General features: G+C 45.5%; 1 protein-coding gene across 1 annotated transcript in view; it reads left to right on the top strand.

Annotated features, from left to right (window-relative positions):
• Positions 1–27557, top strand: part of rmdn2 (regulator of microtubule dynamics 2) — a 198599-nt gene that overhangs the window by 64268 nt on the left and 106774 nt on the right. Inside the window, exon 2 of the mRNA XM_085997891.1 lies at positions 22156–22375. Coding sequence (XP_085854017.1) covers positions 22156–22375 — 220 coding nt within the window. The remainder of the gene's footprint in view (positions 1–22155; positions 22376–27557) is intronic.

The raw sequence follows: 27557 nt of genomic DNA, 5'->3' as shown, positions 1-27557 counted from the left end.
CTTGCAGTCAGAATCAGGGGAATTTATAATGGGGAACAAAGAAATGGCAGACCAATTAAAGACGTACTTTGGTTCTGTCTTCACAAAGGAGGACACAAATAACCTCCCAGAGATGTCGGGGAACATAGGGTCTAATGAAATGGAGGAACTGAGAAAAATCAGTATTTGTAGGGAAATGGTGTTGACGGGATTGAAGGCTGATAAATCCCCAGGGCCTGATAATCTACATCCTAGGGTACTTAAGGAAGTGGCCCTAGAAATAGTAGATGCATTGCTGGTAATCTTCCAAAATTCGATAGACTCTGGAACAGTACCCATGGATTGGCGGGTAGCTAATGTTACCCCACTGTTCAAAAAAGGTGGTAGAGAGAAAACGGGGAATTACAGACCGGTAAGCCTGACATTGGTAGTGGGGAAAATGCTAGAGTCCATTATAAAAGACTAGCTGGAGTACCCGGCATTGCCGAGGGAACTGAAGAACCCTCTGCCATGTTTATAAAACTGTTTATAAAACTGTTGGGATTGAAGAACTCTTCCTAAGCACCCAGGAGATGGTTGTTTAACTTAGTTTTTTGTTAATGGGGATAAACAGTAGCCTAAAATTCAAGTTTTTACAATTTTCCTTCTATGTCACTTTGGTGGTAACAAGCAGAATTATAATTTTGCAATGTTATCATTGACATTAATGTGTCATGATCATATAATTGTGCATTATTGTAAAAAGCAATAAAATTGTTGACATTTTTAATGAGAGGACCACATTCCGCTTAAAAAAAGACTCAAACAATGATTATGATTTAAAAATGCAATTTTCCATAGCCAACCCAGGAGGAAATTGCATGGCTTTGTTTTTTTAAGTTTCCCAGAATTGGTATTTTTATTGAGAGATAATTTCTTCACCAAATGCGCCAACTATTTGCCTAATACAACGCTGATGGACAGGTATTGATGGCGGAGTATATTTTCTTTCTCTACGCCCTTCCCATCGTTACTTGGCAGCGCGTAAAATATAGTGGGGGAGAAATTCGTTTGTTAGCGCCACCGATTAACGCCTAAAGAGGCCGAGAAGTGGGGCGCTAGCCAATTTCTAGGCGGGCGCAAGGTGCCTAGCGCCTCGCCCCATATTGAGCATGCATTTAGCGCCGACGCTAAATCTTAGCGCCCGCTCATAGGCGCAGGCTGATTATGACGTCATTTGAGTGTGCAATGCCTTTTGGGCGCCCCGGACCGGAAATTCAGTGGCGCCCCCCTCCGTAGCGCCTGGTGCTAATAGTGACAGCTTACCTGGGCCTTACCAAGTCGCTCTCGGGCTGGAGGAGCATTATTTAAAGGGGACTGGTGTGGTTTAAAAGCGGCAGCCTTTTTTGGAGCACAACTTCCTCGAGAGCTACAAAGAGTTGCTGAGCTGCACACTGAGAGCCATTTGACCACTGAGCCAGTGCAGGCAGATGATCTTCAGCCTTCTGACCATCACCTTGCTGTTGGTGAGCCCTGACAACGGGGAACCTTCCTGTGGGCACTTATTATGGGGGCTGCATTGGAGGGGAACGACCTGCTGCTGAATCATCTGGAAAGGGCACTGAGACGTTGGGAGAGGGCGGCGGGCATGGCCAGATGGTGGAGGGCCAACAGACGTCGCCACAGCAGACCTTACGCTGGCAGGGTTTTCCGACAGCAGATTTCCTACATGAACGTGCCGGAGGAGCAGTGTGTCAGAAGGCTGTGATTTGGAAAGGAGGTGGTGACTGAGCTGTGCCAGCTGCTTCAGCCAGATCTGCAGCCTCAGATAAGGTGCAGGACATCTCTGTCGGTGGCTGAGAAGATGCCTGCTGGCCTGAACTTCTACGCGAGCGGCTCTTCTCAGGCTGCGCGTCAGAGGCTGATCAGAAGTAGCTTCTACGCCCCTCTCATGGAATGCTTGCTGCCATTCCAAGAACAGGAATGGAACAGGTCTGATACCCCCAAGCCTGTGAAGGGCAAGATGCATGTAAATAGCAGGCATGGCCATTGTAAATGAAGAAAGTGTTTCATTACACAAAATGTGGTTCCTTCAAACATGAGAAAGCTACGGCAACAGAAAGCAAAACTAATACACTGACACATAACTGCCTCTCACACCCGGGAGACTGTCCAAAACATAAATCACATTCCGACCATCTTCCTTGGCCTTGATTCCACTGCGCTAACCAGAGCATCCAGTGCCCCATCAGTGAGGCGTTCCGCCCTCTGCCTCACCCTTTCCATGTCTTGCTACGCTGGTGCACCACAGGTAGGCTCCCACCGCTTTGAAGGCCTACAAGGCAGTGAGTGTGTCTGGTGATGCCAATTGACCTGCCCCTTTAAGAGCTGGCCGGCGCCAGTGTGTCTGAGGGAAAGTGATTATTGACAGCACCCTCGCTACGCCCCGCCGCCGCGAAATTGGGTTGCGCCGCCGGGTTAGCTCCTTAAGAGTAGCGTTTAGCGCCGCAATCACCTTTAGGGGCGCTGCAACCCAATATCGCGCTAGGTGGCGCTAAATTGCGCCTGGCGCTAAACTTTGCGCATTGCCAGGACTAGCGCCCCAAACGTAGCTATACCGAATTCCTAGGCCACTAGTGGCTTTGACAGAATTTTAATCTAAATAAAAATACCAAATTCGGTATAATCTGTATAAATTTTTTTTTCAATTTTGCAAGCGTGTATCATTGCATAATTGAGGTGGATTAATGTTGTGCATTAACATGATAACAGCATTTTCTTTAAGTTTCAGTTTGTGTGTTGGAAGGCAGGGGTGCTATATACCTGTTTTCCTTCCCTAATGATGGCATTATTGGAGAGCCCATTGATATACAACATTTCCTGTTTTTCCTGAGGGTGTTAAAAGAAACAGATTCCTTGATGCACCAACTCTTGAACATGCCACGTACAACTGGCCATGTGAAAAACAGGGCGTAAGTTGATGCCAGCAACCTTCAAAGTCTGCCCCTGTGTCTTGTTGATTGACATTGCAAAATAAATTGTTACAGGAAACTGTCGCCTTTTAAATTGAAATGGCAAGTCATTTGGTATCATTGGAATTCGAGGAATGAGAACATCCTCACCTCTGGCGCAGCCTGATATGATGGTAGCCTCAATGAGATTTGGCATGAGCTTTTTGACTGCCAGTCTGGTTCCATTGCACAACTTTGTTGGATCAATGTTTCTTAAGAGCATGATGGGGGTGCCCTCCTTCAGTACGCGTTTGTGAGGAGGTGTTCCTGAAGGCTGCAATGAGTTGAGGAACTCAGTGGGGTAGTGTACCCCATCAGCACTGTCACAAACAGTATCAACACTTTTATAAATTCGCTCTTGGCCAGGGAGTTTTTGAAAAAGCAGCATGTTGATGTTGTTGACAGTATCATTCTTGGGTGCAAGTATTGACCGTTCACACAGCCACTTGGGATCTTTGAAGTGATTGAGGAGGTCTGGATACACCTTTGAGATCAACTCAGCAACTGTTCTGACTTGACTGCCACAGCCTGGAGGAATTGTAATTTGACCACTGCTGTCAATTGGCAACTTTCCATCTCCCAAATTTAGCAACAGTCGGGTAAAGGACCCTGCCATTTCGTCACCATGCATATGAACATGTTTGTGGTCAAATGGACTGTTTGCACAGCTGGCCACAGATGCGATGCCTTGAGACATGCATTGAGTTCATCTGCTGGTGTTCCTCTGGGGACAACTGGCAGGATTTGGCGGAAATCACCTGCCAGCAACAGGGTGATGCCACCCATCAGCCTATTGTTGCCTCTCAGATCTTGAAGACTTCTGTTGAGTGCTTCAAGTGCCCTCTTGTGGGCCATTGTACACTCATCCCACACAATGAGTCTACACTTTTGAAGCAACTTAACAGCACCAGTTCCTTTGCTAATGTTACACACTTGGGTGTTCTTGTCTTGTCAGATCCAGAGGGAGAGCAACGGTTGAGTGGGCAGTGCGACCTCCTTGGAGAAGAGTTGCAGCGATTCCTGATGAGGCAACAGCCAGTGCAATGCATCCCTTAGAGCGAACCATGGCCAGTAAAAGATTGATCAGGAATGTCTTTCCTGTTCCACCAGGTGCATCGAGGAAGATAATGCCACCAGCATTGTTTTCCACCATATCCACAACCAACCTGTATGTCTGTTTCTGGTCTGGAACCAATTTAGGTTCAGTGACGGTGACAAAGGAGGTCAGTTCCTCAACATTGTAGGTGGTTTCCATGAGTACCTCTCTGCTGAGACCTGGAGAAGTATTCCTACAGGGAGATGGAAGGTTCAACTCAGTCAGAGACTTGCCAGCCAATGCCAAAGTCGTCTCCTCCAAAAGGATCAATACCTGATTGTACATTGCATCAGTGAATTTCAACTCCATTGCGGGGCTGGCTCTCCTGAGTTGGTGTAAGATGTCTTCTGTCAGGCTGTCTTTGTGATCTTCCCACAACTGCATCGGGTTGGAAGGGCTGCAGAGGGCAATTATAATGGCAAAGAGATTTCGTAGCCTATTGGGGGAGTAAGACAGAGCAGCTTCTGTCATCGTTGCATGCCAATGAATGTCATCCTCAATGAGTCCTCTCCTGCGGCAAGCTTCTTGAAAGGAGGCACAGAGATGGCCATTGAAATTCTTGAGGTCATTAAATGATGTTGGGCCAGCAACCTCATGGAGGAGTAGATGAAGGTGAAAGCACTCTGTGTTGTTTGGATGGACTGTGTAGACTCTGCCAAGTGCATCAGATGAGTACGCCCCTGTATGACCAGGAACTTCCTCCTGACCTGGTCCAGGGCGCCGAGCCCGCCATGTCTTGTTTGGCTGCCAGGTGTAGTACTTGGACACCTGATGATACAAAAGTGTCTTGGCAAAGTCAATGGTTTTGCACAACTCAAAGAATGCTGTCAGTTTTGTCTTTGGAGGTTCCTCGGCACGTTGCCTGGCATTTACTGGTCGGAAGAAAACCCTTTGTCCATTTTGCAAGTGCACATCCAGCTTTGTGTCGTCTGCAAACTTGGAGATATTACATCTAGTTCCCTCGTCCAGATCATTAATATATATTGTGAATAGCTGGGGTCCAAGGACCGATCCCTGCGGTACCCCACTAGTCACTGCCTGCCACTCGGAAAAAGAGCCGTTTATTCCAACTCTTTGATCATAGATCATAGAAATTTATGGCACAGAAGGAGGCCATTCAGCCCATCGTGTCTGTGCCAGCTTGATTTGAAGATCTGTCACTGAACAGGTTAAATTTGGCAATTTATACAACATCCAGACACATCATACCATACACGTCACATACAAATAAGGGATTTTCATGGTTTGGCAACCATCATACTTTAAGACTTTAGTGCATTGTGTTGCTTTGCTGAAGAATGTTTCTTTTTCTTCTACTTTCATTAAAGTTTGGCAGGCACTTCAATCACCTTTGTGCCTTTGTTTTAAATTTTTATACATCAGCATAAATATCAATATATTTTGACAATACAATAATCATTTGAAGTACAGCATAAAACAATACAGAGTCAGACCTGGTTTATCCATAATTCATTAAACCAAACATTCATTCTTCTGATATCCAGCTTCCATTATAAGCATACTGGATAATCCAAAAACCTTGCACTCCGAGACCAAAGTGAATCAACTGGCAAATCCCTATTAATCCAAAAATGGCTGCCTATTAGACTGATTTACTGTCAGTCATTAATGCATATGCTTTTCCACCTTGCTGTCTTGCATCTGCTTGCATATATTGTTACTATCTGGACTATGCATTATGAGCCTAACAGGATACAAAATTATAAAAAGCCCCGCCTTTACTCATGAACACAGCATTTCAACATACTGCTATTGGCCAGGTTTTCAGACTTAAGCTCTGCAGGACATGTGTCTACCTCAAGACATTCTAAGCTCACTCACTAGATCTCCTGTAACTGCACTCCGAAGAAGTTTCCTGCTAAATAAAAAGGCAGAAGCACAGTCTGGGTTTGGCCTGCGGCTTAGCCCATCAACTAGCTTCATTTGGAGAAACAGAGAAGCGGCTTGATTAAAGTGCCAACTCGTCCAGCTGGGCCCATGTCCATTTGCTTTCTGTCTGCCAACCAGTTCTCTATCCAAGTCAATACCTTGCCCCCAATCCCATGTGCCTTAACTTTACATGTTAATCTCTTATGTGGGACCTTGTATTTGGACTTTCAAAAGGCTTTCGATAAGGTCCCACATAAGAGATTAACATGTAAAGTTAAGGCACATGGGATTGGGGGCAAGGTATTGACTTGGATAGAGAACTGGTTGGCAGACAGAAAGCAAAGAGTTGGAAAAAACGGCTCTTTTTCCGAGTGGCAGGCAGTGACTAGTGGGGTACCGCAGGGATCGGTCCTTGGACCCCAGCTATTCACAATGTATATTAATGATCTGGACGAGGGAACTAGATGTAATATCTCCAAGTTTGCAGACGACATAAAGCTAGGCGGGCGTGTGTGCTGTGAGGAGGATGCCGAGAAACTCCAGTATGATTTGGACAGGTTGGGTGATTGGGCAGGTGCATGGCAGATGCAGTATACTGTGGATAAATGTGAGGTTATCCACTTTTGGTGGCAAAAAGAGGAAGGCAGATTATTATCTGAACGGCAATAGATTGGGAGAAGGGGAAGTGCAACAAGACCTAGGTGTCCTTGTGCACCAGTCGCTGAAGGTAAGCATGCAGGTGCAGCAGGTGGTTAAGATGGCAAATGGTATGTTGGCCTTCGTAGCGAGAGGATTCGAGTACAGCAACAAGGATGTCTTGCTGCAGTTGTACAGGGCCTTGGTGAGACCACACCTTGAGTATTGTGTGCAGTTTTGGTCGCCTTATCTGAGGAAGGATGTTCTTGCCATGGAGGGAGTGCAGCGAAGATTCACCAGACTGATACTTGGGATGGCAGGAATGACGTATGAGGAGAGATTGGGTCGATTGGTCTTATACTCGCTGGAATTTAGAAAAATGAGAGGGGATATCATTGAAACTTATAAAATTCTAACAGGACTAGACAGACTAGATGCAGGAAGGATGTTCCCGATGGCGCGGGTGTCCAGAACCTGGGGTCACAGGAGATAAGGGGTAAGCCATTTAGGACAGATGAGGAGGAATTTCTTCACCCAGAGAGTGGTGAACCTGTGGAATTCTCTACCACAGAAGGCAGTTGAGGCCAACTCATTAAATATATTCAAGAAGGAGTTCGATATATTTCTGAAGGCTAAAGGGATCAAGGGATATGGGGAGAAGGCAGGGACAGGTTACTGAGTTTGGACGATCAGCCATGATCTCATTGAATGGCGGAGTAGGCTCAAGGAGCCGAATGGCCTACTCTTGCTCTTATCTTCTATGTTTCTACTCCCTCTTGATTACAGACATGGCCATCTCCGACCACATCCTGGTATCGCTAACAATGCACATTTCCCTACTCCTTTCCAAACCCAATTCCTTCTGCGACTGCCTCTGGGGAAAGAAACACTTACAATAGCATTTTCAAACTTCCAACTGCCTCCCATAGCATCCATGATTATAATCGCTCAACCTTTTGGCAGCCGTGCCTTCTGTTGCCTAGGCCCTAAGCTCTGGAATTCCCTGCCTCAACCTGTCCGCCTCGCTACCTCCTTTAAGACGCTCCTTAAAACCTACCTCTTTGCCCTAATTTATCCATATGTGGATCGGTGTCAAATTTTTAGTCTTAAAATACTCATGTGTAGCGCTTTGGGACATTTTACTACGTTAAAGGTGCTATATAAATACAAGTTGTTGTTGTCTAGCCATTGGTCCCCCATTCGTCTCAATATTTCTGCAGCTGTCGATCTGCTCAACCACTCCCTCACCTCAACTTTTGATGTCCTTGTTCCCACTAAAATCCCTTCTTTTTTCCCCCCTGATCGTTCCTCCTGGTATGGCCCCCATCTTTGCTCTCTCAAGTCTAAGGGGCGCAGACATGTACGTATCTGGCACACAACTGGTTTAGCCATCCATCGCCAGATCTGGCTGGAGCACAATGGGACTTTGCTCTCCTCTACCAACCGCTCACTGGTCGCTTGACTCCATTCCCACTAAACTGCTGACCACCCAACTTCCCTTCATGGCCCCCATGTTAGCTGACATTGTAACTGTTTGTTTCTCCTCCGGTGTTAACCCCCTTCCTTTCAGAACCGCCGCCATCATCCCCCTCCTCAAAATAAACCTACCCAACCTCTCTGTCCTTGTAAACTACTGACCATCTCCAACCTTCCTTTCCTCTCCAAAGTGCTCTACTGTGTTGTCACATCTGAAATCCATGCCCAACTTTCCCATAACTCCATGTTTGAATCTCTCTGAATCAGGTTCCGCCCTTCCCACAGCACTGAAACACTCCTAATCTCAGTCTCAAATAACATCCTCTGTGCCTGTGACTGGTGCACTATCCTTCCTCATTCTTCTCGATTTCTCTGTAGCCTTTGATGCGGTGGACCACACCATCCTCTCCACCACCTTTCTCAACACCTCCACTGCCTCTGTGTTGTTAGACTGCGTGTCTGACATCCTGCCTATTTGAGCGCAATTTAACATCTAGTTTAACATCGGGGGAGACTGAAGCCATGGTCTTTGGCCCCTGCCATAAAATCCCTTGCCACTGGTTCCAACCCTCTCCCCAACTATAGTCGGTTTGAACTAGACTGTTAACCACCTCAGTGTCCTATTTGACCCCAAGCTGAGCTTCTGACCTCATCTCCTCGGCATCTTAAAGACTGCCTACTTCCACATCCATAGCATTGACCGTCTCCACCCCTGCCGCAGCCCATCTCTCCAGTCTCAACTATTCCAATGATCTCCTGGTCAGTTTTCCATCCTCTATAAACTTAAGCTTATCCAAATCTCATCCTGTCGCACACAAGTCCTGCTCCCCCACGCCGGCTAGGAGAACGTTGGAATAATCAAAACTGAAGGTAGCAAAAGCATGGATCAGGGTTTCAGTAGCAGATAAGCTGAGGCAGGGATGGAGTCGGACACTGCTTCGGGGACGGAGTAGGCAGTCTTGTTAATGGAGAGGATATGGGGTCAGAAGCTCAGCTCAGGGTTCAATAAAACACCACGGTGTGATTCAGCCTGCGACAATGGCCAGTAGGAGGGGGTGGAATTGGTGTCAAGAGAACTGTGACAATGGCTTCTGTCTACCCAATGTTTAATTTGAGGAAATTGTAGCTCATCCATGACCGGATGTCAGACAATCAGTCTCGGAGGCAGTGCATGGTTCGAGAGAGGTGACGGTGCGTTAGAGCTGACTGTCGCCATACATGTGAAACCTAATGTCATGTCTTCGGACGATGTCGCAGAGGAACTGTATGTAGATAAGAAATAGGAGGGGGATAAGGATAGATCCTTGGGGAGGCTCCAGAGGTAATGGTGTGGTGGCGGGAAGGGAAGCAATTGCAGGAGATACTCTGGATACAGCTGGATAGGTAAGGGTGGAACCAGGTGAGGTCCGTCCCACAGCTGAACAATGGAGGAGAGGCTTTGGAGGAGGATGTTGTGGTCAACCATGTCAAAGACTGCCGAGATGTTCAGAAGGATGAGGAGGGATAGTACATCATAGTCACAGAGGATGTTATTTGTGACTGATTCGAACCGTTTCAGTGGTGGAAATCTGCTTTATAAATGCAAGCTGTTGCTGATTCCAACAACTGTGCCAAAGCACTTGGCTCAATCCCTGAGACAGGTATAGTTTGTGATTTTTAGAATAGATCTTGTTTCAGGTTTCTTGCATGTAAATGTTGCAGTGTGCTTTGCAGCACTTTTTAATCTGCAGAATTTTTTTTAAAGTATTTTTAATTATTTAAAACTGCAAACAAAGTATTTTACAGTCGGTCTCGAGAATGTCACCAGATTATTTGACTATGGTGGGAGCACAATACTGTCCTCACCTGAGCGTAATTGCACTTTTCAGCAGGAGCCTGTGGATATTAATGGTGAATGTAAATGTTGCTTTATTTTAAGTCTTCCATTGTCCACGGATGTTGGAGCCAATTGTACCATCCACTTGCTACCCTGGCTGAGATCAGTTGATTCAACACAGATTGCAGATTGAACCCGGAGCCTTGTTGGTCTACAAAGCTCAGTATCAATTGGCTTTTTTAACAGCCAGGAAGGTGATTTGGTATCTTCCATGATCTACTGCTCTAATGCTATAAATATCCTGAAAAATACTTTTAGTGGCAGGAGCTGTCAATATTTTTTCTTCCCTTATTCCCATCTCCCCACCCCACAACAACCACCTTGCAACAAAAGTGATTGCATGTGAATTGTTTGTTCAGTACGTGCAGAATTTTCTCTCCCTCCATTACCTCCCAGCTGTACATCAAAAGATAAAGGAAAATCAAATATGCTACTTGGCATCCATGTACAGTAATATGTTCCTAATTCTAATAAGCGCATTGATAAAATCTGTCTATCTCCACCCGTGTTATCAGATTTCAACATGATTTGATTAGGAAGGTATTTGCTGTCTTTGGAAAAGCTTGCCTTCAACATGGAGAAGCTGAAAGAATCTTATTCTGTACACTTAAGTTTTTCTTTTAGGAGTCCCTTTGATAATCATAAACACTGCTTATAAAGAATTTTCTTTTGTAAAGTAAATACTTCTGGATGTAAGTTTACAATGTTACAGTGATTACTTTTTACTAAAGACAGATTCTCTCTCCACCGTCCCCCCCCCCCCCCCCCACCCCACCCAATCATTCATCCGTGATTATATCGTCCGTAATCACTCTATAGTAGGTTGTGACCTGTTAACAATTGAAGTAATGTTATTGGTTACATTTCTGTGAATCTAGATATTAGTAGTCATTACTTGGGTGATCATTCATGGATAATACTTATGAAAATACTGTATCATGGTACTGTATCTATAGTGTTTTTAAAATCTTGCCAGCCATTATTTTTTGCATCAATGTTACAGTATTGTTCCACTCACTTGTCCTCAATTTTTGAAGTGTAGGAATAGCTTAAAAGCTGAAATTTTGAACATAGACGCTTTTGTGGAAAAATACCATTATGACACTTCATTGTTAACTGGTTTGTACCGAGATGTGGTATTTCCGACTAGCATATTGTGATGCATATCCCATACGCAGAGTTTCTGTAATTTATTATGTTCTTAAAAATGCTTCCGGCGCAGCTTAAGAGTTTTCCTTTCTCTGTTCCAGCACTATGTTGATGTTTGCCTACTGTACTACAGTAATCAAATCCGATAATGCAGTAATCTCTGTAGGACAAGAAATATTAAAAATGCTGACTGAGCCGTACAAAGATTTTATATTGAATAGCCTTATACTTGCTGTCAACAACAACAACTTGTATTTATATTGCGCCTTTTTGCAAAATAGAAACATGTGTAAGGTAAAATGTCTTCAACTATTATTTCCCTTAAATTTTTTGTCAAGATATGCTTTTCATTTTTGCTCTAGTGTGTTCAGTGGAATATTTTAAGAGTGCAATTTGGCATCCTGAATGTACCTTTTATACTCAAAATACTTTTTGGACTCCTGACCACTGCTAGTAAGACAATACAGTGTAATTGTGCAATCCAACCAGCTATCTATGAACCTTAGGTAGTCATCCCAGTAATTTGTAAGTGGTTTAGAAAATGTTAGCAAAACTTAAGTATCCTTAACAAATGTAGGCATTTTTATGCAATGAGAAGAAATGCACCACCCTAATACACTGTAATCACTTTTGGCTTTTCACCAATTTGTCAAATGACCTCCTCATTGTCTTGTGGTTCTTTTTAAAAACGGACATGCCAAGAACTGTCAGTGAATTGTCTGTAAACATTCAGTGCTTGAATAATAGCTTCTCATCTCAATAACTTCAAATGTCAATCTTAACGTGCTTTCTCTCTCCCCTCAGGCATTTTGTTTTTTTTTTATATTGAGTGAGTTGAAAATAATCTGGGTATCTGAGAATTCAAAAGTCTTCTATAGGCATATAAATAGTAAATGGATAGTAACAGGAGGTGTGGGCTGATTTAGGGACCAAAAAGGAGACCTACTCATGGAGGCAGAGAGCAAGTATTAAATGAATACTTTTCATCTGTCTTCAAGGAAGAAGATGCTGCCAAAGTCACAGTGAAAGAGGAGGTAGTGGAGATACTGGATGGGACAAAAATTGATAAAGAGGAGGTACTAGGAAGGCTAGCTGTACTTAAAGTAGATAAATCACCAGGACCGGATGGAATGCATCCTAGGATACTGAGGGAAGTGAAGGTGGAAATTGCAGAGGTACTGGTCATAATCTTCCAATCCTCCATAGATACAGGATTGTTGCCAGAGGACTGGAGAATTGCAAATTATCCTTACACCTTTGTTCAAAAAAGGGTGTAAGGATAAACCCAGCAACTACCAGCTAGTCAGTTTAACCTTGGTAGAGGGGAAGCTGTTAGAAATGATAATCAGGGACAAAACTAACAATCACTTGGACAAGTGTGGATTAATGAAGGAAAGCCAGCACGGATTTGTCAAAGGTAAATAGTGTTTAATTAACTTGATCGAGTTTTTTGATGAAGTAACGGAGGGTGGATGGAGGGCAATGCGGTTGATGTGGTGTACATGGACTTCCAAAAGGCATTTGATAAAGTGCCACATAATAGGTGTAATGTATATACCTTTAAGGGGGGAACTATGTTTTACAGCTCATGTATACTGCAGTACCGGCAGTGACCACACCTGTATATAGCACTGAGTAGTAACCTGTACAGATCAGTTCCACTGTGAGCCATGTTGAGTAAACACCTGTTGTACCGTTCTCCTGCAGTCTGTGTCTCATTATACACGGACGCAACATTGGCGACGAGGCAGGTTCGAACCTACCTGCAACTCTGCATTACCTCCTGGGGATTCGTTCCTGGAGATCAGTGGATTGGAGGTCAAGGCCAGAGACTCGGGCGTCGACCACGGGCAACCGCCCAGTCATCCAGCAGAGACTCGAGAATTGCGGGGGAGGCTGTCGAGAGCCAGGCTTGGCTTTCCAGTCGAGGTGGTCCAGCGAAACGGGCTGGCAACAGGTAGTGGCGCAGACCCTTCCCAGACAGCGGCGGGCTAGAGCCCGACCGAGCGGCACAGCAAAGGGCCGAGCAGCGTCGACGGGGGAGAGAGAGAGAGGGCAGGGCGCAGCCGGTGTTCAGGGGCCGAGCAGCGTCGGAGAGAGGGAGAGAGAGACGCACAGAAACACGTGAGGCGCCGCCATTGCCACGAGGCCCGCCGAGAGCGGCGTTGGCAGCAGCGCAGGAGAAGCGCGCGAAACCTACAGGGCGCCGCCATTGCCACGAGAACCGCCGGGAGCGGCGTTAGCAGCAGCGGGGGAGGAAGGAAAGCGCGGGAGACGCCATTTTAAGCCATTGGGAGATGCCATTTTAAACCACACCCAAAATGCCGAAGAGTGGCAGTATCACCGCATTTGACAATGAAGTCGAAGATTGGACTACATATGTCGAACGAATAGAGGTGTACTGCAAGGCAAATGAGGTGTCAGATGACAAGAAAGCGTCGATATTGTTAAATTTAATGGGTGCAAAGACGTATGGTTTATTACGAAATCTAGTAACCCAACGAAGCCAATGGAAAAGAGTTTTGAAGACATAGTAACAATACTAAAGGAACATTTAAACCCCACACCGCTGCTGATAGCAGAAAGATTCAAGTTTCACAAACGGAACCAGCATAAGGATGAAAGCAATGCTGATTATTTAACAGAACTGCGCAAACTATCGAAACACTGCCAGTTTGGAGCGGGACTGGCAGATACCTTAAGGGACAAGTTTGTGTGGGCTTCAAAGTGAAGGAACCCAGAAACGGCTTTTATCTGAAAAGGACCTTACGCTGGAAAAGGCTTTCAGCATTGCGGTATCATATGAAGCAGCAGCACGGGGCGCTGCAGAGATACAACAGAGACCGCAAGAATATGGCACAAATGAAATGTCATATTGAACAGAGAAGTACTATCGCTGCGGCAGAACAACACACGACCAGAATGATTGCTGGTTCAAAGACAAAGTGTGCAGACAGTGTGGAAAAGTAGGACACATAGCATGAGTCTGCAGGTCGGGAAAGAAAACCAGCAATAAGAAACCTACCAAAGGAAAGTACAAGAAGGTACATAAGATGACGGAGAATAGTTCAGACGAACAAAAGAGTGATAACGACTCCGAAAGCAGGGAACTGAGTTGTCTGAAACTACATAATGTGATCACAACGGAGGATCACCGAACCATTTGGGTCACACTCTCAAGTTAGCAGGAGTCCAGGTAAAGATGGAATTGGACACAGGATCAGCCCTAACAGTCATAAACCGATGGGACTACGAGCGGCTATTCTCACACATACCCTTGAGAGAGACAAAAATTATTTTGAAGACGTACACGGGGCAAAAAGTCTACCCCAAAGGAAAAATAAGGGTGACCGTTATATATAACGGTAAGGAAACACCAAAACTAGACCTGTATGTATTGCAAGATGGAGGACCACCATTACTGGGTCGTGAATGGATCCGGAAAATACAACTGGATTGGCATTCCATACAGGCACTGACTGTGGCTGACAAAAAGGATGACGACGTCACACCTGGGCGACTGTCAAAGATCCTAACTGACGCGAAAGAAGCGTTCCAGCAAGGACTCGGAACACTAAAAGGCATGACAGCGACGATTAAAATTGAAGAAAACGCAAGCCCCAAATTTTTTAAGGCCAGACCGGTACCTTATGCGATCCGCCCAGCCGTCGAAGCAGAGCTGGAGAGTCTGGAACGTTCAGGTGTACTGTCCAAGGTAGACTGGAGCGAGTGGGCTACACCCATCGTCCCTGTGATGAAAACGTCGTTGAGCAGCACGCCTGGGGAACCAAGGAAGGTTCGCACCCGTGGGGACTTTAAGGTAACAGTGAACCCGGTCCTTCACACCGTACAATATCCACTTCCGCGGATTGAAGATATTTTTGCCTCGCTCTCTGGAGGGAAAGGCTTCACTAAGATTGATCTGGCCCAGGCGTATCTGCAAATGGAGGTAGAAGAAGCATCAAAAAAATACCTCACAATCAACACCCATAAAGGTCTCTACCAATACAACCGGCTGGTATTCGGGGTAGCATCAGCTCCGGCTATTTGGCAGAGGGCAATGGAACAAGTCCTGCAAGGGATCCCAGGGACCCAGTGTTATTTGGACGACATCCTGGTCACGGGCGAAAATGACAGTGATCACCTTGCCAACCTGGAGCAGGTGCTCACTAGATTGCAGGAATATGGGCTCCGAGCTAACCGCCCCAAATGCGAGTTTTTTAGAAAACAGATCTCTTATTGTGGCCACGTTATCGATAAAGAGGGGTTACATAAGTCCCCAGAGAAGATTGAGGCAGTAGTCAAGGCACCAGCACCGGAAAATGTGTCACAACTGAGGTCGTTCCTCGGGCTGGTAAACTACTACCATAAGTTCTTGCCAAATTTGTCTACAATACTACACCCACTGAACACCCTACTGCAAACTGGGGTGCCATGGAAGTGGAGTGACGAATGTAGACGAGCTTTCCAGAAGAGCAAAACACTAATCACATCGAAAGAGGTATTGGCCCATCACAACCCGGCATTACCAATTCGGTTGGCATGTAATGCGTCACACTACGGCATTGGAGCGGTGCTATCGCACAAATTCTCGGACGGCTCAGAGAGGCCAATAGCCTTTGCGTCACGATCACTAACCTCAGCCGAGCGTAACTACGCCCAGATTGACAGGGAGGCCCTCAGCCTAGTGTGGGGAGTGAAAAACTTCAATCACTATCTGCACGGGCAGAAATTCACCTTGCTGACTGATCACCAGCCTCTTGTCTCCATTTTTAATCCAAAGAAGGGCGTTCCGGTGATGACTGCGCAACGACTACAAAGATGGTCACTTTTTCTAGGGGCGCACCACCATGAGATTGAATATAAGGGCACGAAACAGCATGGAAATGCTGATGGGCTATCACGCCTGCCACTGCCTACTGCGGAGGAAGCACCAGCAGTGGACCCTGTCGAAATATTCCATTCGACTATAGTTGAATACCTACCGGTAACTAACGCTTGTACCGAAAAGGAAACCCGAAATGACCCGACACTGTCTCGGGTATATGATTTGACGGTGAAGGGATGGCCAGCACATGGCGACTCACTGTTGCCAGCATTCTCGACAAGGAGAGAACAGCTGTCAGTGTGCCGGGGGACCTTGATGTGTGGATCCCGAGTGGTAATTCCACCCAAGTTAAGGGATAGAGTGCTCAATGAGCTTCATGAGGGTCATCTGGGAGGGGTAAAAATGAAAAGCCTAGCCAGGGCTTATGTGTGGTGGCCGGGAATCGATAAACAAATCGAGGACCTGACCAAGAGCTGCTCAGGATGCCAGAAAGTCCAAAATGCACCACCACAGGCCCCTCTACACCCATGGGAGTGGCCCTCATCTCCATGGCAACGGGTGCATATTGATTTTGCTGGTCCATTCATGGACTCAATGTTTTTAATCACAGAAATCACAGAAACCCCACAGTGCAGATAGAGGCCATTTCGGCCCATCGAGCCTGCACTGACACATATCCCGCCCGATCCCCGTAACCCCTACACCAACACATATCCCACCCTATCCCCGTAACCCCACGTATTTAATCCCCCTAACACTAAGGGTCAATTTATCATAGCCAATCAACCTAACCTGCACATCTTTGGACTGTGGGAGGAAACCGGAGCACCCGGAGTAAACCCACGCAAACACGGGGAGAATGTGCAAACTCCACACAGACAGTTGCCCGAGGCCGGATTTGAACCCGGGTCCCTGGCGCTGTGAGGCAACAGTGCTAACCACTATGCCACCGTGCTGCCCCAGCCGTGGATGCGCACTCGAAATGGCCTGAGGTCATCAAAATGTCCTCCACCACCACGGAGAAAACTATTGCAGTCCTACGGACCATTTTTGCCAGGAATGGCTTGCCAGAACAGATTTGCTCCGACAACGGACCACAGTTTGTGTCCGAAGAGTTCCGGAGGTTCTTGAAAAAGAATGGGGTAAGGCATACACATCCGCCCCGTATCATCCAGCCACAAATGGATTGGCTGAGAGGTTCGTACAAACCTTTAAGAAGGCAATAAAGGCTATGTACAATGACAACATTCCGCTGCAGCACAAGGTGGACAATTTCCTGTTCGCCTACCGGAATGCAACACATGCAGTCACCAACCAGGCCCCAGCCATGATGTTCTTTAACCGAAGGTTAAGATATCGCCTGGATTTGCTCAGACCAAACGTACGAAGAGATGTTGAGAGTAAGCAATTCCAGCACATCCATGAGAAGCCAACAAGGAGCTTCAATGTAGGGCAACCAGTCTTGGCCCGCGACTACCGAACAGTAAAATGGCAGCCAGGAACGATATGCACACGGCAGGGCCCACTAATGTACACAGTGGACGTTGGGGAGAGCATCGTGAGACGCCATGCTGACCAGATCCTAGAGTCACAGGAACAAGTCAACCCCATGCCTCGCCCATACGTACCTGGTGATGAACCCGACGTACAGGTCGCATCTACCCCAGAAACAGTAGCATCGGAAGCTGATGAACCAACCGACGACGGGGAGCCAGAATCGCCTCCGCACCAAGAGCAAGACACTTGGGAAAGGCGCTATCCAGAAAGGATCAGGAAGTCTCCCCAAAGACTGAATATATAAATAGACTATTTTCAACTAATGTTGCATGTTAAAAGTGTTAATTGTAATTAGTTTGATATTTAATTGTTAAATGAGTGTTATGGTACTGTTAATCTAAAAGGGGAGGAATTGTAATGTATATACTTTAAGGGGGGAACTATGTTTTACAGCTCATGTATACTGCAGTACCGGCAGTGACCACACCTGTATATAGCACTGAGTAGTAATCTGTACAGATCAGTTCCACTGTGAGCCAAGTTGAGTAAACACCTGTTGTACCGTTCTCCGCAGTCTGTGTCTTATTATACACGGGCGCAACAATAGGCTTGCCAGCAAAGTTGAAGCCCATGGAATAAAAGGGACAGTGGCAGCATGGATACGAAATTGGCTAAGTGACGGGAAACAGAGAGTAGTGGTGAACGGTTGTTTTTCAGACTGGAGGAAGATATACAGTGGTGTTCCCCAGGGGTCGGTACTAGGACCACTGCTTTTCTTGATATATATTAATGTGTGTACAATTTCAAAATTTGCAAATGACACAAAACTTGGAAGGATAGTGAACAGTGAGGAGGATAGTGTTAGACTTCAAGAAGACATAGATAGGCTGGTGAAATGGACGGACATGTGGCAGATAAAATTTAATGCAGAAAAGTGCGAAGTGATGCATTTTGGTAGGATGAACGAGGAGAGGCAGTATAAACTAAAGGGCCCAATCCTAAAGGGGGTGCATGAACAGAGACACCTGGGGGCATATGTGCACAAATCGTTCAAGGTGACAGGGCAAGTTGAGAAAGTGGTTAAAAAAGCATATGGGATCCTGGGCTTCATAAATAGAGGCACAAGTACAAAAGCAAGGAAGTTATGATGAACCTTTATAAAACACTGGCTCGGCCTCAACTGGAGTATTGTGTCCAATTCTGGGCACCGCACTTTTTAGGAAGATTGTGAAGGCCTTAAGAGAGGGTGCAGAAAAGATTTACAAGGATGGTTCCAGAGATGAGGGACTTCTGTTAAGTGGATACACTAGAGAAGCTGGGGTTGTTCTCCTTGGAGCAGAGATTTGATAGAGGTGTTCAAAATCATGAGGGGTGTAGATAGAGGGAAACTATTCCCATTGGCAGAAGGGTCGAAAACCAGTGGTCACAGATTTATGGTGATTGGCAAAAGAACTAAAGGCGACAAGAAGAAAACCTTTTTTACGCAGTGAGTTGTTATGATCTGGAATGCACTGCCTGAAAGGGTGGCTTTCAAAAGGGAATTGGATAAGTACCTGAAGGAAAAAAATTTGCAGGGCTAAGGAGAAAGGGTAGGGGAGTGGGACTAGCTGAAGTGCTCTTGCAGCGAGCTGGCACGGGCTCGACGGGCCGAATGGCGGCCTCCTGTGCTGTAACCATTCTATGATTCTATGTACATTATCTTAAATGGTGACTTATGGCAAAGCATTCTATGTTCCAACAACTCTCTGCGTAAAATAAATGTTCCTAACCCCTCTCCTCACTCTCTTACTGTCAATTCTAAATTGATAGCCCCTTGTCACTGATTCTGCAACCAGAGGAAATACTACTACTACTAACGTCCTATCTGTCAGCTTCGTCGTGACAATGGGGCCAAAATCAGAGGAAATAGTCTTTGCCCATTCCTTTTATCAAAACCCATCATAATGTTAAAATACTCTATTAAATCTCCTCTTATCCTTCTCTACTCCAGCAGGAACTGTCCCAATGTCTCAAGTTTCTCCTCATAGCTATAGTTTCCCATTCCAGGCATCGTTCTGGTGAGTCTACGCTGTATGCTTTCTATGCCTTAAATGTCCTTTCTATAATTGGATGGTGAAAAATGCACCCATACTCTAACTGTGGCCTAAATGATGTCCTGTATAAGTTACTCATTACTTCTTTACTCTCGTACTCAATGCACCTATTTATAAAACTAAAACTTCTGTTGGCCTTTTATTATGACTTTATCTACCTGCACTCACACTTGCTGGCAATTATGTATTTGGACCCCTAGGTCTCACTGTTCCTCCATACCCTTCAATGTCTTTTTGTTGAGCGTGTACTCCCATTGATTGTGTATTACTCACATTAAATTGCATATTTCACCTATCTGCCCATTTTATTAACCTGTCTGTCTTACTAAAGTCTTTTGTAGTCCTCCTTGCTGTTTGCCAAACCTCAGCAGTTGTCAACAATTTTGAGATTGTGTTCCCTATACTCAACTGCAAATCATCTATATCTACCGAGAACAACAGTGGACTCCGCACTGACTCCTGGGAAACACCACTTCAAACCCTTCTCCAGAATGAGCAACACGATTGATCAATGCCCCTAAATTTCCTCTAAACCATACATCTAAGTGTTTCTCACAAGCCACTTACATCTTGTCATCTTATTGAATGCCTTCTGAAAATCCATATACACTGTATCGCATTTCTTTTATCTGTCAAATCAGTCACTTCTTCAAAAAGCTATAAAAAGTTTGTCAAACAAGATTTGCCTTTAACAAATCTGTGCCGGCTGTCCTTGATTAAATCAATTATTTCTAAAGGCTCACTTACTTTATTTCAAATTATTGTATTACAAATTTTGGTCTGCTGCAGATACCTATTTGGGTTCAGTGGTGTTACTCATTCCCTTAAATCGTCTGGTCACCACCTTCTTTTGAAAATTCAACTCTACTGCCCTATATTTACTAGCAGATTAATAGGACCTGGGAGTGTAACAATGAAGCGCCCTTGTGCGCAGGACCAGATCGCTCTCTTATGCATGTGAATTCTTTCAATTACTCAAGAGTGTGGGCAGTTAACACTGGGTGAGATGAAAGTTTGGTTTGAGTCATAAGCTGCTTTATTCCACAGTAGATAAACACATCGAACAGTGAGATCGATGAGAATTACTTGATTCAATTGGTACAACTTTGACACAAATAAAGAACATGAGTGATAGCCCACTCTGATGAGTTGTCTAAGTCAACCTAAAAGCACAACCTCTCTCTGCACCCTGTCCTTCAGGCTAGGCAGAAGCACTCTCCCCTTACCAACCTTTCTGTTGTTTACCAGACTCTTTTACACAGGGAGTAATTTTAACTTTTTTTTATTTGTTCATGGGATGTGGGCGTCGCTGGCAAGACCAGCATTTGATGCCCATCCCTAGTTGCCCTTGAGAACTTTGTGTAGAATGGGTGATGTAAAACGGGCTGCCGATTTGCTATCTCCCGATTTTTATATCCATTGAGCTCAATGGAATGCTATTTTTTTAAGATTAACTAGAAATGTGCTCTATGACCGTATCATTATAACTTTGTCTCTTTCCTGTCAAATTTTGTTTTTAACACTCCTATGAAGCGCCTTGGGACGTTTTATTTTGTTGGAAAGGCGCTATATAAATACAAGTTGTTGTTGATGGAACTTCTCCATTTTTATTGAGTGTGTATTCCAAGGATTTCCATTCTTTTAATTCAGTTTTGCTTTAAAAACAAACAAAGGAACTCCGCTTTTGAAAAACTAGATTGAAAGACTTGCATCTCCCAATCTTGATTCGCTTTTTGAGATAGGTGAATGCAAAATGTAAAACACTGGGATGTAAATAATTTCAGGTTTATCAATCTCTGACTAGTACAATTGGAAGGAGTATAGAATCATTGGTACATTGTGATAAAGTACTCAAAAGAATGAATTGCATTTATCTAGCATCTTATCGCATCTCAAAAATACTCAAATCACTTTGAAGTGCCATGACTATTGTAGATAAATGTAGCAGCCACTTTGCACACAGTAAGATCCCACAAATAGCAATAAGCTGGATGATCATTTCATCCATTATTTTGGTGTTCGTTGCTGAGAGTGAAATATTTGCTAGAACACCAAGAGAACTCTCAACTCTTCAAAAAGTTCCATTGGATTACTAATGTACACTTGACCGGGCATACTGAACCTCTGTTCAGTATTTGTCTGAAAGGTGGCACCCTAAAGATGTAACACTCCCTCCATGTTGCATTGGAGTGTCAATATGCATTATCTGGTCATGTTCTGTATTGGGGCCTGCAACTTTCTGACATGCTACCAATTGAGCCAAACTGTCAAATGAAATCCTAACTCACAAGGGTGAAGCTTGAATTGTCATAAAATGTCATTTGAATTTTGAAGTTGCTTGTGATTATCACAATCCCAGCTATCCTTATTGTTGTGTAATATAATTGAGTTCTTTTTTAGTTTTAAAGAACAGATTTGCTGGTTGCTGCTATAAAAAAAAAGTTTACAAAGGACTCTATGGTGAAAGTGCACGTGCTGATACAGCATAACAACCATTTAAAGGCTTGTTCTTGGTGTTCCAACTTTATTAATTCTGACACTGTACATTTTTACAGTGACATTTTGATTTGTCATGTAAAACAATGTTCAGTGATTAGTCTATAGCATACACATTGTAGTAAACCTGCAAACTTTTTAATTTGCAGCTATATCACAGCACATACAGATACAGAAGAAGAATCTGAAGAGGAAAAGGTGATACATTCTACAGTAAACACTGTGTTTGGATCTTCACCGGAAGACGTACATGAGGACAATCAGGCCAGCGAATTTGATGTCCTATTGCAGAAAGCAGATAATCTACATGGGAGTTCAGAATTGGAGAAGAAAGAAGGATTCCAGTTACTGCTTGAAAAAAAGGACCAGGTAGCTGCACACTACTGTGTATCTTCAATTACATTTCTGTAAATATAGTGAACCTTTATCATGATCTGGTTCTAGGTAGATGCACAGTTTGTGGTTAACCAAATGTGTACTGTAACATGTCCCAAAATGTAAAATTATCAAATGGATAACAATAGGAGCAAAGCCTTAACTTTATAGCAAAGATGGTGCTTTCAAACAGTCATTGCAGTTAAATTGTATACTGGAAGCGGGAAGCAATTTTAATCTTTGGCTCCGAATGTTTGGTTTGCATACATAACTATTACAAAATGTGAATTACTTTCATGTGAAGCATTTCAAGCATTTTGACGTGGTAAGGCATTATATAAATGCAAATATTATAGTGCGGCAATAAACTCTCCCTTGTTTCAAGGTAAACACAGATGAGCACGAACTATAGAATTCTGCATCTACGTCTGTTTTTATATAGGCATGTTGCAAAGTGATCTTTCTGGCCTCCTCGTCTTAGGCTATAGTGCGAACTGAGTGCTTTAAAATTTTGCTGTGGTGCAATGATTCCAGACAATAGGGCTGGATTTTCTCAATGGAGACGTGCTGGAGGTGGGACTTCGGGTTTCAGTCCCTCCCCCAGCGACGTCTGACCAATCCACGCTATTTTCCCTTGATTGGCCTTGTTAAGCCCGCCTTGCGGGCTTACCGGCCAATTAAGGGAAAGCTGGTGACGGATGATGTCAGTGTATGACGTTTCATCTGTCGCAAATGTTTTGACAGATGAATTGAGAAGCTGTCAAACACTGACAATCTCTGTTCTAAGGTGCACCCTTGCACACAGGCTCACCAAGACACCTCTCCTCAGCAGAAAGCAGATGGCTGCTGCATCTGAGAATGCAGCAGCCATTCTGTCATCTCTGCCGTTGAGATGAGGCACCTCCGGATCCTCAAAGGTTGAAGCCTGCAGAAACAAAGGTAAGGAAACTTTTGCAACACTTTACACTCACCTCTCATACTTACCTGTCCACACTTGCACCCATCACTCACCTCTACAGCTGACATTTTGACCCCTTTCACCCCCCGCAGACCCACTGCTTGCCTTGCTGACCCTGGCGAGGTTCGCAGCCGTCGGGAAGCCCACAATTGCAGGCGTAAAATGGGGAAAAGCCTCAAAACTGCCTGTTAACAGGCAATTAATTGGCTGTAATCCCCTTCCTGTCTCTCGGAGATGGGTCCCTGCGCGACTCGGGAACCCGCCTCCCGGGAAGATGGCACGGAGGCGGGTTGGGAGCGGGGTCGGTACCCGCTCCCAGTTTCTACCATTTTCCCAGCAGTCCCGCCTCCCCAGGGCTGGAAAATTCCCCCCTAGGTGTTTTTGGTTATAAAATATGGCAGTTGACATAAATACTTTCTAAAGATGTGGTTAACAATGATTCAAATAATGGGAGACGAGGAACGGTGCTTGTCTCTGGGAGTCTTTTATGGGCATAAATTATTGGCCTTGGTCGGACCTGACCTGGAGTACTGCATTCAGTTTCGGGCACTAAACCTCAGCAACTTTCAAACAAGTACCAAGACTTAGCTTGGCTGGTGGTGAGAAGGGCCTTCCCCGTCAGATCTTTCATGCACACCTGGCATCTCAGCGCCACCGCACACTGTCCTCGAGGCGGCTGCGATGGGGAAGGTACGCTTCCTGTAAGGACTCTAGTCTATTCTCCCAGTTTCTCCATCTCTGCCGCATCTGTTCTTACTATGCCACCTTCCACACCAGTGCTTCCGATATATCTACCTTTTTCCTCAACCAAGGATTCCCCTCCACCATGGTTGACAGGGCCCTCGACAGTGTCTGTTCCATTTCTCGCACGTCTGCTCTCCCCCCTTCCCCTCCCTTCACGAACCACGATGGGGTTCCCCTTCTCCTCACCTTCCACCCCAACAGCTTCCACATTCAACGGATCCCACCACCAAACACATCTTCCCCTTCCCTCCCCTTTCAGCATTCTGAAGGGACCGCAAGCGTGACCACCCCGAGCTTCCCATCGTCTGAAGTTTTAATTCTCCGCCCCACTCCCACTCTGACCTCTGTCCTCGGCCTCACACACTGTTCCAATGATGCTCAATGGAAGCTTGAGGAACAGCACCTCATCTTTCTATTATGCACTTTACATCCTTCCAGAATCAACATTGAGTTCAACAACTTCAGATCATAACCTCTGCCCCCCTTTTTACAGACGGCAGTTGTTGCTGATGATTCTGATATTCCCATTTACACTTCCTCTGGACAGATGTTTTGTTTCTTTACTTGTCCCATTACTATCTCCTTTCACCTTGCACCAACAACCTTTTTGTCATTTAATCTCTCCTGCCTTCCACCCTATCACAAACTGTCCCTTTCGTTCTTTCCTCCCCTCCCCCCTTTCCCTGCCTCTGTGTATTTGCTTAAAACCTGTTACATCTCTAACTTTTTCTAGTTCTGACAAAAGGTCATCGACCTGAAACGTTGGGCTGGATTCCAGCAACCTCAGCGGGTCCGTGGCGGGCAATATCACTGACAGACCTGACATTTGGGAAAGGCGCATGGCGGTGGGTTGACAGCGGGGTCTTGACCCGCTGTCCAAGAAAAACATTTTCCCACCCGACCTGCCACCAATCGCACCCGCTGACTCCTAGGAAAATTCCCCCCATTAACTCTGTTTCTCTCTCCACAGATGTTGCCTGACCTGCTGAGTATTTCCAGCATTTTCTGTTTTTATCTCGGGAAAGATATATTGGCCTTCGAGCAGGGTACAGTCCAGATTCACCAGGATGGTCCAGGGCTTAAGGGGTTAAATTATGAGGACATAAACTTGGTTTGTTTTTCCCTGCGTTTATAAGGTTGAGATCTCTAAAATGATAAAGGGAATTGATAGGGTCTATACAGCTAAACGTATCTCTGGTGGGGGAATAGAAGGTATAATCTTAAACTTAGAGCTAGGCCATTTCAGAGCGGAATCAAGAAGAACTTTTTCACACAAAGTGTAGTGACTCTCCCTCACAAGGCTGTGGATTTTTGTTCAATTGAAATTTTCAAGACTAAGATCGCCATATTTTTGTTAGGTAAGGGTATCAAGGGTTATGGAGCAAAGGAGGGTAAATGGATTTGAGCGACAAATCAGCCATGATCTAATTGAATAGCAGAACAGGCTCAAGGGGCTGAATGCCCTCACCCAGTTCCTATGTTTGGCTGTAATATCCTCCATGGTTGAATAAACTGCCCTACTCATTGTTCAGACTTGCATCAAGAATGACCAACAGAAAATGCTGGAAACACTCAGCAGGCCAGGCAGCGTCCGTGGAGAGAGAAACAGAGTTAACGTTTCAGGTCTGGGACTCTTTGTCAGAACTGGAAAAAAGTTAGAGATGTAGCAGGTTTTAAGCAGGTGCAGAGGCAGGGAAAGGGGGGAGGGGAGGAAAGAACAAAAAGGACGGCCTGTGCTAGGGTGGAAGGCAGGAGAGATTAAATGTTGCAAATGGGGATGGCAGAATCATCAACAGCTGCCATTTGAAAAAATGGGGCGGGGTTATAGTCTGAAATTGTTAAACTCAATGTTGCGTCCAGAAGGCTGTAAAGTGCCTAATCGAAAGATGAGATGCTGTGCCTCGAGTTTACGTTGAGCTTCATTAGAATAGTGTAAGAGGCTGAGGACAGAGAGGTCAGAGTGGGAGTGGAGCGGAGAAGGTCGGGGTCACCCTTACGGACTGAACGGAGGTGTTCCACAAAGCGGTCACCCAATCTGCGTTTGGTCGCCCCAGTGTAGAGGAGACCGCATCGTGAACAGTGAATACAGTATACTAAATTGCAAGAAGTACAAGTAAATCGCTGTTTCACCTGGAAGGGGTGTTTGGGGCCCTGGACAGTGGGAAGGGAGGAGGTAAAAGGGCAGGTGTTGCATCTCCTGCGCTTGCACATGAAGGTGCTGTGGAGAGGGGAGGCGCTGTTGGCGGTGATTGAGGAGTGGACCAGGGTGTTGCGGAGGGAGCAGTCCGTTCGGAATGCTGAAAGGGGAAGATGCGTTTGGTGGTGGGATCACACTGGAGGTGGCGGAATTGGCAGAGGATTATCCATTGAATGTGGAGGCTGGTGGGTTGAAAGGTGAGGACAAGGGGAACCCTATTGTGGTTCTGGGAGAGAGAAGGAGTGAGAGCAGAAGTGCAGGAAATGGAATGAACACTGTCGAAGGTCATTCCAACCACAGTAGAGTGGAATCCTCGGTTGAGGAAAAAGGAAGACATAATGGAAGCACTAGTATGGAAGGTGGCATCATCAGAACAGATGCGGTGGAGACGGAGAAACTGGGAGAACTTGCTGAGTGTTTCCAGCATTTTCTGTTATTTCAGATTTCCAGCATCCGCAGTATTTTGCTATTGTATCCAGAATGACCACATGGGCAAGGTACCAGAGTGCGCCCAGCACCCATTGAACCATACCCCTGAATGGTCAGTGCCTTTAGGAGAGGAGAGGAAGGGAGAACATGCTTTGTTTTAAATTCTTAGTTGAATGGTTTTTTTAAATTACATACTGGATAGCCCTCATACAAAGGGGGAAAAATTCAGTTGGTTTGCGCCTCCCGTTAGTGCCTTAAGAGGGCGCTAATGGGGCGCAAAGCAACTGGCGCCCGGGCGCGGCGATGTTTGCGCCGCTCACGAAATTAACTAGACATTTTGCAGCGGCGCTAAACACTACCGCCACGATCTCCTGCGCCGGCAGATCGTGACATCCGTCGAGTGCGCAGCGCCCCGGACCAGATATTGAGTGGTGACGCCTGCCGCTAGCAACGACAGGTTGAGGGGAGCATTTTGCAGTCAGGAAGGGACTGGGGGAGCGCTATTTAAAGGCAACCACTTCCTGCCTTTTTTTGTTGGTGACATTTTTGCACCACGCATTCTGAGAGAGAGAGAGAGACTTCTGGAGAGATTCAACGCTGTGTGAAAGAGTTTTGGGTACTGAGCAGCACTTTGCAGGTTCATTTTGATTTGCCCTTCCTTGTATCGATTTAGAAGAGACTGTGGGGGCTGCACTCTCAGCTCTTTCCCTGGGCCTCACCATTGTTCTTTCCAGCAGATTTGATGTACAGGTCTCTCCAGGCCAAGATTCAAGGCTGCAATGAGCAGGGTTTGGATGGAGAGCAAGATCGATCCTCCCCTTTAAGAACTGGCTGGCGCCAGTGTGTCT

The sequence above is a fragment of the Somniosus microcephalus genome, chromosome 9, assembly GCF_052327205.1.
Source record: "Somniosus microcephalus isolate GS21.2 chromosome 9, FLI_Smic_1.0, whole genome shotgun sequence".
Classification (NCBI taxonomy): Eukaryota; Metazoa; Chordata; class Chondrichthyes; order Squaliformes; family Somniosidae; genus Somniosus; species Somniosus microcephalus.
The sequence above is the reverse complement of the archived record's forward strand: the minus strand, read 5'-3'. Positions and strand labels throughout refer to the sequence as shown.